The sequence below is a fragment of the Hypanus sabinus genome, chromosome 16 (assembly GCF_030144855.1).
Source record: "Hypanus sabinus isolate sHypSab1 chromosome 16, sHypSab1.hap1, whole genome shotgun sequence".
NCBI classification, from domain to species: domain Eukaryota; kingdom Metazoa; phylum Chordata; class Chondrichthyes; order Myliobatiformes; family Dasyatidae; genus Hypanus; species Hypanus sabinus.
Window position 1 is genome coordinate 23,640,181 of NC_082721.1, and position 12,691 is coordinate 23,652,871.

The following is a 12,691-nucleotide window of genomic DNA, read 5'->3' on the forward strand; positions in this document are numbered from 1 at the left end:
TGTATATTTTGATTGAATATTTCCTTTGGTTAATTGGGCACTTGTGCTGATATTTTTTTTCTGGGGAGACTGCAATATTAAAAAAGAACGCAGGAAGCCAGAGGTAAATCAAGTTTGGATCATCTTGGAGAGGATTTTGTTGCTGACTGATTTTCTCAACAGACTGGATTTTGTTTCTTCCTCTTCTCAGGACCTGGTAAATGTGACAGGAAAAATAAACTTAAACAATTCCTTCTTCCAGTGATATCATCAGGCTGAAAGGAAATTACAACAAAAAAACAAGGAGGTTTAAAGATGAAATAAAAGCAAAGGAAATGAGAGCTTTCTTGTATTGGGAAGCGAAGCCTCAGCCTTTTCAACTCCAATGTTATTTCAAGAGGAGATTTTGTCTTTGAAGAAGAAACCAGAGGTTGCAGAAAGCTTCTTCAGTTGTGGAAAAATATAATCCTGCAAATAAATAAGAGGGGGAAAGCTACAAAATCTCTAACAAACTCTAGGAAAAAGACTGGACAAAAAGGAACAATTAATTTCATTTCCCCTCTCACGGACGAAGTGAAGGATTTGATCCAGTCTAACTGTCAAGATCACTTTATTTAATCTTGTCGAAAGAAAATTCAAGATTTTTTTGTGTTTTGGGAAGAGTTGTACTTTTTTATTTGCGAGACATTTTCTTCCTCCTCTTCCCACCCCTAAGTAACCCCGAAAAATATCCAAAAAAAGAAAATAACTTTTGTTGCCAGTTGCCCTTCAACCCTGTTTTGTTTTAGATTTTAGTCTGTTCTATTCCAGGGTTGTATGTGTGTGTGTGTGGGGGGGAGGGGGGTGTGGGAATTAATTTGAATTAGGAAGATTCCAGACCCAGAATGGGGATAAAGACTCCGATATTAGCCTTGGTGACTGTCTTCATTCTGGCCAATACTGGCCCAACAGAATCAAAAAGTAAGTATTTACTTAAAAGCATTATTATGAAAATATAATTATATAAAGCTTTTCTTAACATTCGGGAAGATTTTTCGCGAATTTCGATAATGGCTCATTTAATTTATTTACTACTTTTTCGTGTGGAAACATTTCTTAGCTTGTTTTTTTTCCCAAAAGCAACTTGAGGCCTAAAAGTCACCTGAAAGCCTGTGACTCGAGTAGAGGGTAAAGGCGGCAGCTCCCCCTACTTCGGCGAACCTAAAATGGAGAGCCGTGGATTTGGCACTGTTTGGGCCTAGGGTCTTTAAAACGCAACCATAATAACAAACTGAATCTTTATTTTTGCAGCCTGAGAAGGTTTGAGATTTTTAAAAAAACGTAGATCAGATTGGATTTCCTTGGTTTTACGCATCCTCTTAATTTGAATTTTGTTTTAAAATCTCACCAATGACAATTCAGATTGGTGAGAGTAGGACAGATGCATGCTGATTAGGAAGATATGACAAATTAAATTTTAATTGTTTGGGATTAGTTGCAAAGGAAATTAATTCTAATTGGCTGTCTGAAACGTTCCTTGTTTTCTCTTTTCCCCGGGATTGTCTAAATATATTGCTTGTCAATCAGTCTACACATGTTAAGGTGCATCCGAATCTCGCATTTTCTGTTTTTTTTTTAAATATGATGGCCCTCAGACGTAATCAGTTGATTATAATGATTTCTTGGATGGGTTGTGTATAAGAATATGACTTGCCTTCCACAGTTTTGATTGATCAAATTCACCTTCCCTTGCCCAATTAGCAGTGCATGTCTAGAAAAATAAAATCAAGATCAGAGTTTTAGACCAGATTGCCGGAGCAGTCTGGTCAAAGCATTGGACCAAGATGCAAGTGGGCAAAGATCGATAGGAGACACTCAAAACCCCAAAATCCAAAATAGTATCCTGAGATCCTGTACTTAGAAAAAGGGAATTTGTGCTTTTTCACATTAGTGTGAAGTGATACTTTTTCACAGAAGTTGCAATTGTCTTCTGTGAGATCTCATTAAAGAATTAAAAAAAATAATGTACAATACAGTGTTATCTGATTTCTCCATAATTCTGGCAGCATTTGTCTCAAAACTTCACTTTTTGCTTGTCAGACCTACCCATTACTCTGTGGGCTTTAATTTTCCCCATTGGGAAAGTTGGTAGTATCTACCTAAGGTTTACATTTTTGTGTGTGAGCCTTGTTATTGTGGGTGAACATCAGCTGCTGGGTTATGATGCCAGTACTTACCATGCTTTGCGTGAATACATTGTCACCTGTCTAGAGTTTGTTTGTCATTGAATAAAAGCTCATTAGGGATGGAAGTCTTCTTCATGAGAAAGGGCCAGAAAGATATTATAAACATAAGAGATTCTGCAGATGCTGGAAATCAGTATATATTTGATAACAAATCTTCTCAAAGCTATACCACGTTGAAGTCTTTGCAAGTGATGTGTTCAGATCTCAGCAACTCCCATATTCTTGATGGCCCTTGTAAAGGTTCTTACTTTTGTAGAAAAAAATGTTTTGCTTGACTGTCAAAATCTTCAGATGCAAAAAGCGCTTTGCTAGAGTCTTCAGTCAAGGTGTTTTAGCCTTGAAGCAATTCATCTGTGATTGGATTGTTACAGTTGTCTTCATTGGGAATGGAGGAAGTTGCTGATGATTTATTTACCAAGGTTTAACCTGTTGGGGAAACTAGAGTACGAATCTCTGGAAATGTCATACAAAATGCAGATGACATAGAAATTGTTTCTTCACTTCTTTCAGCCACCACTTCCCCTCAGTCTATTTTGGAAAGAAAGATGTGTGGAATTTAAATCATTGCAAATTTTAATTTCTGAAGTGTGCTTTGTTAACTTAAGATGGTGGTAGTAAAGACTATGCTAAAGAGGAAAAAATGATTCCATATTAAACTCAAAAGATTCTGTAGATGCTAAAAACACACACAAAATACTGGAAGAACTCACCAGATCCGGCAGCATCTATGGAAATGAATAAACAATCGGCATTTCAGACCAAGATCCTTCATCAGGACGGTCACAATTTTGGGCCAAGACCCTTCATCAGGACCCATCATCAGCATGTTATTTGTTTTTCTACCACTAGCTAGTGACAAAGCCACTTTGGAAATGACAAATGTAGACTTTGAGAAAGTAATCAGATTCAGTTTTTCTACCCAGATTTCTTAACTATTGTTAATTTTGCCTGCTGACAAATGTTTGAAATTGGACAGAAAATTTGAAGGCTCAAGTGGTACAAAACTGATCATCAACCTTTAGAGCAGGAGTTCCCAACCTGGGGTCCGCAGATCCCTTGGTTAAATGTAGAGGTCCATGGCATAAAAAAAGGTTGGGAACCCCTGCTTTAGAGGTTTTAGAAAGGGAAATTGGGAATTCTGCTCCTATGCCTTAAGGGAATGAGGTAAATGAAGGTTTAAGGGAAGCTTATTGTTTGCGGGATGTTACATCGTTCTGCTGAGCTCCAGGGAGATATTGTATAGAAAGCAGATCTTGATGATTGTTGTGGCACAATTCTTGTGTAAAATGGCTAACGGAACAAGTTACGTGATATTTTTATTCGTGGGTAAACAGCAATAGGTTAACAGTGATTCTGCTTCTCTTTGATGTGAGTTAACGGAGGAATATTGAGTGGACTTTTGACCTCTTCCTCTGGAGCTAACTTTGTGGGCCAGTTGAGCTATGGTTTAACATTTCATCATTTGACAGTATCCACTTCATTGGTGTCAAATGTGGACTTGTGCTTAATTCTCTGGAGTAGGACCTGAAACCACCCCTCGGTATTCTGTTTTTCATTCATTCACATGTAGCATTCTCATCACTACACAAGATTTAATTTAGTAAGCTCTCTTGTAAGCAATTGTAAAGGATTTTAATTTCCATCCTGCGCACTTCAAGGCAGTTTACAGTGTCTCCTTTCTGTAGCTGAGTCACAAGTGTGTGGTTTCATTCCTACCTACGAGATCAAACAATGTAATTTATTTGGGCTGATGGAGAGTTGTATTGTCAGAAGTAAGCCCATTTGGACATTATACCAGAAGATAATCAAGAAAACTACATGTTCGTGTTGTTGTTTATCCTTCAATTAAGAAGGTGCCCTATTCCTTTATGAGCACTTTATCCTTCATCTTTTCAAACTGCCTTCTTTCCCTTAAGAATCTTTTAGTAAATGTTGACATACAGTAATTTGTGCTTCAGTCTCATTAAATGGAGGCTCAGTTTGTAATAAAGTAGATGGCAAAAGATCCAGTTGCACTTTGGAAGGAAATACTGGTGCCTTTAAGTAAAGCCATGGTAAAATGAATTGGTTCCTTATGTTTGGAGATTGTGGAATCTTATTGTGCCATTTTTTTTTGTGCCATTGTGTACTTTATTTTTAGCTATTGTTTCATCTCATATTGTTTTGTTTGCTTGATACTTGTGAAGGTGTTATAGGTAAGCTTGGTCCTGCAAATGTTTTCTCTTTCCAACAGAGGGCAGAAGTATTTGGAGTTCACCGATACAGTTCGGGGACTGTCAGTTCCCACAACTTACCTACCTTTCACTGTTTTTGGAGCTCCTGGGGCAAAGACTTGTGGAATATAATGCCAGATGTTCTTTCTAAAGTATTCTGGTATGGAAAACATGTTCTTGCCACAGTCTTTGTTCTTCCACAATTTTTGATCAAGTTTTTTGTGTCGACATTTATCATTGATGAATTCCTACTCAAGCATATCCCATTTAATTTTCTTGCATCAGTTGTTGCCATGTACGTTGCTGAATCTGACTCATTGGCTCTTTGGAGTATCGTGGGATACGTGTTAAGTAAATGAAAGGTTGTGTCTTCCCCTGTCTACAGCTTCTGGAAATCAAAAGAAAAGACATATTCATCAGGTGTCTGTGGTTTATGAATAAAAATATTTTATTTGTTCTTGGGCGTAGGCAGAACTGGTTCTGAGAAACTGTTTTCTACTGTACTGGTTTTGGGATGGGCTTCTGTAGTAATGCACTTAAAAGTCACTGGTATCTGATCCGGTGATCATGAAGGAATGGAAATTTGTGTCTAAGTTAGGATGATGTATGATCTGGAGATGGTGATATTATGTCTAGTACTCTTCTCAGCAGTGTAAGATTATGATTTTTTTCATGAAGTTAGTAATATCAATAACTTGCATTGTGCAAGGTGTTTTTAACAGTAGCCTGATCTCAAATGGCTCTTTATATTTGAATTCTGAGCCATTGCATATGCGAGTTACAACTGTCAAAGATGTGTTAGAAGGAAATAGGGAGCAGAGTAGCAGGGCTTGGAAGGTTTTGGGAGAGTAATATGTGTGCACCCAAAGTGGGTATCAGAGCTGTCAATGGAGGAATGCAAAGCAGGTCAGAATGCGTAGTGCACATTGGTATGCTGCTGAATTCTTTAGTATAGCGAAGGCTCATTTATCTATCTGTACATAGATAGGTGGAGTAGAAAAATACCTGTATTCTTTAAATTCTGAAATGCACTTCACAGTTTTAAAAGTTGAGTTTCTTATTTAATGTTTACAAGCTACTGATTTTCAGTCATTCATATAAATTTCAAGTTTTGTTTATATATTTATAGTTATAGTGTTTTCTTACTCATTGGAATGTAGTATGAGGAATATGTTTTAAATGTTAGCATGGCTGGTCACAACCAGCAGAAATGTGCTGGGACATGAACAAATTTATCATCTGATGTTTCTTGCTGCCTTGAATAAAATTTATACTTTCTGGGCTTAAGACAAGGACATTTAGGAATGCGATTGTTTTAAAACAGCCTGTGTTGTTCAAAGATCAGAGCCTTGATGCTGATATTTAACCACACAAGATCTCATTGTGCTATTGCAATGATTTCCTGTTTTGCAATTGCAATATGTCTTAAAATTCCTTCTGTAAATTGTTAACTGATTATTGTAGGTTACTTCCGTATTCGTCAGTGGAAATTTTCTGATTTATTTTCTCCAGGAATATGAAACCATGAATTTGAATAGCAGAAATAAGCAGCGTCTTTTCACTGTTACTGCTTATTTCTGCTATTCAAATTCATGGTTTCATATTATTTCTACTGTATTTAAAATTCATTGCCCCCCATCTACTTTAATATTCCCCCGAACCTCAGACATCTGACATTTTAATCACAGTATACTACAGAAAACTAGGAACCATTTGACCATCAAGTCTGTATTGGATCTGAAAGATCAATCCAATTTGTCCTACTCCCAGCTCTTTCCCTATATATCTATAGCTGTGTCTTTTCAAGTATTTATCTAACTCCCTTTTAAAAGCTACAGCTGAATTTAGCAGTGCATAACAGATCCTAACCTCTCTTTGAATAAACAGTGTTCTACTTCTGCATCACTTACTTGCCAGCTACTTTAAAAACTGTACCCTTAGGTCATCATCCTATTGTCTATTACTTTATTTAAACCCTCTGTGATTTTTAAACACCTCCAGCAATTTGTAATTTTACCTCTTTGATCTGAATATGCCCTTACATTTCTGATTGGCTAATTTCAGGTTCCTGATTTATATTTACTTTATTTTCCTCTTGAGTTAGCAGACTCCGCTGTTTTAAATCATCCTTATAATAATTTACATATTAGCCATTTATTGACATGCAGTCAATGGCAATGAATCATACCTTTGTCATTTCATTTATTCCTCTTGTTTATTTTATAGGACCAGTTTCCCTTATGTTTGTCCTGGAAGACGTGAACTACCTTCCCAGTACCTTTGACCCTTCCATTCTTTCAGCTGCCTCTACAACATCTGCTGTTTTTTAAGCACTGGGGAGGCCAAAGCTATGGTCTTGACTCCTGACCCCCAAAAAATTGTACTTCTATCATTAATTTCATGTCCAATTATGGGACATCAACTTAAGTATTATATGCTTGACATTCCTATTCTACCAGGGATATTCATCCAGTTCCATAGGTTTCTCCACAGAAAAAATAATCAGCTTCTATCAATTTAACATGTTAACATGTTGACTGCTCCTTTCAACGGATGCTGCCCGACCTGCTGAGTTCATCCAGCTTGTTTGTACGTATCAATTTAACATTGTACTTCCATGAACCCACTTGTTCTGCATCCATTTCATTCTTGTTTTGACTAATCTATGCCATCCTGTATCCTTTAAAGTTACCTTATTTCATCTTGAATTCTGCTACCGCTGTGAGTACTGTTTGATTCATTCTCATTTACTAATGTAAGTCAACTTCCAACTCAAAAAAAGAACTTTAAAACTTTGTTTTAAATCTCATTTTATAATGATTTGTTCTCTACTACCTCCTCCAGCCCTACAATCCCACCCTTATCTCCCTTTCATCAGTGTTCTCCAGGGTGTAGAATTCCTTTTCTGACTCTCCCATTAAAACACTCCAAAACCTACTACTTTTGATCACACTTTTTAGCTCTCTTTCAAATCATGTCTTTCCATATAGAGTTAATGCTTTTTACTACTTCCTTTTAAAATTGGATGATCCATCTTCATTGTTCTTCAGTGTAATTACTGTTGCTTGGATAGAGAATGTTTGTGAAAAGTTCTTCATAGTGAAGATAGTTGGTAAATAAAACTTGGTGATTGTAGACAAGCCTCAGTTTTGAACACAGAATACACCTTTGTGCTTCACTGTAAGAGCTATCCTTCAGACATGATGCTTCAGTGAGTTAGGTTGATTTTAATGATCCTGAAGATTTTTTTTGGTCCAGATTAAGCATCTCTCAGTCATCTCTCAAGAGATGACAATTTCAGAGTTGTATTTATAAAGTGCTGTTAACATCATAGAATATCACGAAGTTCTTCGTGACTATAGCCAATCAAGTAAAGCCACATAACGGATGTAGGGAGGGAATTTTACAACTTAATGATATTTGATAACATGATCATCATCGATAGAATGAAGAATGTTGGAAATGAGTAAAGATCAGAGTTGAAGGAATGTAGAGATTCTGGAGAACAAAATATAGATTAACGGATCATTCCTTTTGTTGTTTGTGCATCTTGCAGTGTGCAAAATAATGATTGCATTATATCAGCAAACCTTATTGAAATACTGGAGTAAATCCAGCAATACATTGTTCATTCTTTTGAGTACTTCTCAGATATAACATAATACAAATACTTAGAAGTTTATCAGTTTTTTGAGAGTGACCTACTGCTCGTGAATTGCTTATACGTATGATAAAATTGTTATGTCCTCTGGGGGAGTTTGTGTAAACTACTCTGAGAGATCTAGCATTTAGTGAAAACATATCTTTAAATGAGCTGCTGTTTTTGGTGACAAACCTTTGTCTGAAGAAATAACAAAACATGTTCTGTTTTGCTTCATTCTAACTTCAAGAAACACCCAGATCTGATGTTAAAGGGCAGGGATTTCCAATTCAATCAAAATGCTAAAATAATTCAATAGGTACAATGATATTTAACCATTAGCCAGTAAAGGAGATCAAATATTTAGGTATACTTGAAGCAGAGGTAAATAGGTTCTTGATTAGTAAGGGCTTAAAAGACTGAGGAGATGGCAAGAGAATGATGTTGAGAGGGATAATAAATCAGCCAGGATGGAATGGGAGAGCATGCTCAATGGGTCAAATAGCTTAACTCTTCTCCTGTTTTATGGTCTTACTTCTGAAATGCCGTCACAACTGTAATGTGGAAACAAAGCGACCAAATAGCATGTAGCAAGCTTTCACATTGTGATAACAACCAGATGATTTCTTTTTATTAATGCTGGTTGAAGGATAATTACTGTCTAAAATGACAGATTATTAATCATTCTAAAGTCCTATTGAATCTTTTATGCCCAATCATGGGAGCATTTGAGACTTTACTCTCAACACCTCATTTGAAAGAAGACACCTCTGATGGTGCAGCAGTCTTGTTTTATATGTTATTCAACCTGAAGTGTAACTTCAGTCCAATACTTTGAGGCAAGAATACCAAGCCAGCTGTTTTGTGTTTTGATTGTCTTTTACTGTACTGTTCTAGTTCCTGTTCATGAATTGTTCATTAAAGCAGGGGTTCCCAACCTTATTTTACGCCATGGACCAATGCCATTAAGCAAAGGGTCTGTGGACCCCAGGTTGGGAACCCCTGATGTAAAGAATTAAAAGGAAAATAATTAAAAATAACAGACTATGTGAAATGGGGGTGTGAAAGACAGTGTAGATAAGTGATATGTATTCAGTTAATGTTTTGTTAAATTTTTTAATGGCATTTTGGGACTCAGCTAGTTGTGGTTATGTGCATTAGGGCTCATCCCATGCCTGTAGTAATCCAGCCCATTTTGGATGGTGTTATGTGATTTTCTTTAAATCAATCTGTACTATCTTTGACTTTCGGGAAGGATTTGGGGGGAAAAAAACAGTCAATTTAAATGCTGCAAGACCTGAAGAACAACCTTTGTAATTTTTCCCTGTGGTTACTGTGTTTTAGCAAAGAATTTTATTACTTTAGCTGATTTACAAGACATGAAATCTAGATAATGCTGAAACACATGGATAGTAAGTTATGGGGGGGGGGAAATTAAATTGGCAGCATTTTCAGTTGTGCTGCATTAATTGACGTATATGCATCTACAATTGTTCACGAATCCGTTGTTTATTGGTATGTAAAGAGCTCTGTTATAACTGTTTAAAAGGTTATATGACATTGTTCCTACCATTCTTATATTTCTGTTCTTGTGTATAATCCTTCCCTGTTGTTAAAAGAGTTGATGAAATGTGCTGTTGTTATGATAGTACCGGTATGTGCTTGATGTCTTGGCTTAACATTCATTTCCCCATTTTCTGTGGAATTTTTTGCATGTTATGGCATAAATGGGTAGAAATGCCCAATTAATCAAAATGAAATATTCCTTTCATCCAGCCAGTGCTTTTAACCGGTTGTTGTTCTTATTTACTAATTCCCTGAACATTCGGCAAAGAAGAAATCACGAAGCTACCAGTGGAATAGGCTACCTTTCTGCCTTGGATATGTTTTGCACTGCATATATTCCATTGTTATATTGTGTATAACATCAAGAGTTTCCCTAACTTTTTAAAAAAATGTAAACTTGTTTTTCCTTATGGGTAGTCAATGTTCATTGGTGCAATTTAGTGGTAGCGTTATAGTTTTGTGATTGCATTCTGTTATTCTGGCAGGGACCTTGAGCTGCCTTTCTGTCTTGTTTTAAGTATACATCTTTAAACCCTACAGTTCCTTCATAACTGGATTCTCCTATGGCCTTTAGACATTTTTCCATTTTTGTCAGAAGGTTGGATGTTCTAATCAAAAACCTAGCCTGACACTCCTGTGCATAACTGAGGAAATGCTAGAGAGCTGGAGCTGTTTCATTGGAGATGTTAAATTGAGATCCAGTCTGCACTTAAACAGACTTGGAATAATTCTTGTAGACTACTTTGAAGAGCACTGTAGTTATCCAGTGCCCTGGCCTATATTAAAACCCCATTAATCAAAGTTGCTGAACTAGATTGTAGGTTCTTTATCATGTTGTATTTTGTGGGAGTTTTCAGTGTGTAAATTGAAAGGCACTTCTTACTACATTATGACTTTGACTGAATTTTATAAGTACTTCATTGGCTGTAAGGGGTTGTGAGATATTTTAAAAGAATACAAGAGGATCATTTCTTTTAAGGTGGTTGTTGATTCTTTTGGCTCAGTTTGTTTTTGTTTTGTGCCTTTTTAAAGACCCACACTCAATGATTTAGGATCAGCTTCTTTCCCTCTGCCATCAAATTTCTGAGCAGTCCATGAACACTACTTTGCTATTCCTCTTTCACTCTTTATTTATTTATCTAATAATTTATGGGACTTTTTTTATCTTGCAATGTACTGCTGCCACAAAACAACCTATTTCACAACAGATGTCAGTGATAATAAACTTGTAAAGAAAAAGCTCGTTGGACAATTTCATAACAAAAGGCTATATACATCGATGCAGATTGTTGATCACATTAGCTGAGGATCATTAGGATGGTGAAGACTGGACTCTGGTGTCCAGATGTTCATCCTTAATAGTAGTCAGCAGCTGGATAATCTTAACTGCAGCTGGTTTTTATAACCTACTCTGTAACCTAGGGGCAATGAATATAGTTGCTTCCATAAATGAGATCAGTTAATTCAGTGTAAATCAGTTACTGCACCATGCACCCTGTGTTTTGAATGCAACATTTGATATTGCCTTTGCAAGGAGGATCACTTTGGGGACGCAGTAGCACTTTTGACTCCTGAAGCTACTGCAGAGAGAAAAAAAATAAGAGTAGGATGGGGTAAAGTGGAACATGTTATCTAGTGCTCCAGATTTCAAACTTCATCTGGGTTAAGGATGAGATGCTGTCAAAAACTTGTATTCAGTAGGCTGAGATTTAAGATCAAAGGCAATATCAGCAAAATAGCATAAAATTAGATTGTTGTGCACTGTGTTGCTTTGAGAAATTTGGTCATTAGTTGAGCAAATTTGGAATGAAGAGAAATAATATGGACAGCTTCTATCCATAACGTGTCAGACTGGCATTTTTAAGTCACAGCCTGTGCTAAATTGACCTACTTAGGATACACTTAGCAGGACTGACTTTATGGGATCTAATGCATATTGGCTTTTCCAACCATGAAAGTTAGTCACTTGAACCCTTGATCTCAAATAGTTCAACTGAATGTTTTCCTATTTGGGGAGTAAAGAATTGTTTTAAAAATTGGTTTAATTTTGCTGGATACTTGAGGTTCTGCAAATTCTGGAAAAATGGAGCAATATGTGCAAAATGCTGGAGAAATCTAACAGGTCAGATAGCATCTATGGAGAGAAACGAACTCCTGATATCTCGGATGGAAATGTCAACTAATTCCCTCCCTATATGACCTGACCTGCTGAGTTCCTTCAGTATTTTGTGTGTGATTTAATTTTGCTGCTTATACCTTCAAAGTATGGACTGAACTTTGATTACCTGTATTTTTTTTAATTTTAAAAGATTATTGCATTGTTTCTCCATCCCAAATATCCTGCCAAAATTAGAGTTCATACTGGCTGAGAATTGTTTGACCCTTTTGGACGTCTCTGAAGACCCTGATTTTGTGTGTGAGCCCAAGACTGCATGTGTCAGCAGGATTCCTGATAGTGGGAATGCTGCACTGGACTCCTAGACTGCAATAGCTTGTTTATGTGCTGATTTGAAGCCCTGACAAATTGGTTTTGCATCTCTTCTCTTTGTACTTTAATGTTAAAAGATGAGATTTTCCTTACCCAGTCTTTGTTTTCTTTAAACAAGGAGTCAAAATTCAATAAAAGCTGTAAAGAAGCTAAGGAAAACTGATTAAATTCAACTGCTTCCACCCACTATGGCAAGAAAAATATCGATAAGGGAGCTAATTTGAAGAAACAGTGCAATTACCTGTCTGATGCTCAGTTTTCCAGAAATTAAATACTTGAGTTAGCGGTGTTCTTTATAGCAATGTAGAGTTCTTAGGACAGATCCAGTCCATTTCATCCTGAAGTGTGGAGTCTTGTTGGAAAACTACTTCTGAGGTTTATAATAAGTTTGGACCTCTAGTTTTGGGATGCAGTTGTATTGCTTTTTTTGCGATTATGCTTTACAAATTTTGACAGTCATGTTGAAATAGTCCACAACATACTTCAACGTATAATTCAAACTGTCTTGGGAAGGCACTGCTGCCTAGTTTTGGAAGCATTTATTGTAGCTAGGTTTGCAGAAAGAGAACAAAGGGCTTCT

General features: G+C 36.5%; 1 protein-coding gene across 2 annotated transcripts in view; it reads left to right on the top strand.

Moving 5' to 3' along the window:
• Nucleotides 1-802: 802 nt before the first annotated feature.
• The window catches only part of LOC132406081 (insulin receptor-like), a 217,360-nt gene continuing 205,471 nt past the window's right edge, over nucleotides 803-12,691 (top strand). For both annotated transcript variants that reach the window (XM_059991287.1, XM_059991288.1), the window contains exon 1: nucleotides 803-939. In XM_059991287.1, the coding sequence (XP_059847270.1) occupies nucleotides 864-939 (76 nt within the window). In that variant the 5' untranslated portion in view covers nucleotides 803-863. The remainder of the gene's footprint in view (nucleotides 940-12,691) is intronic.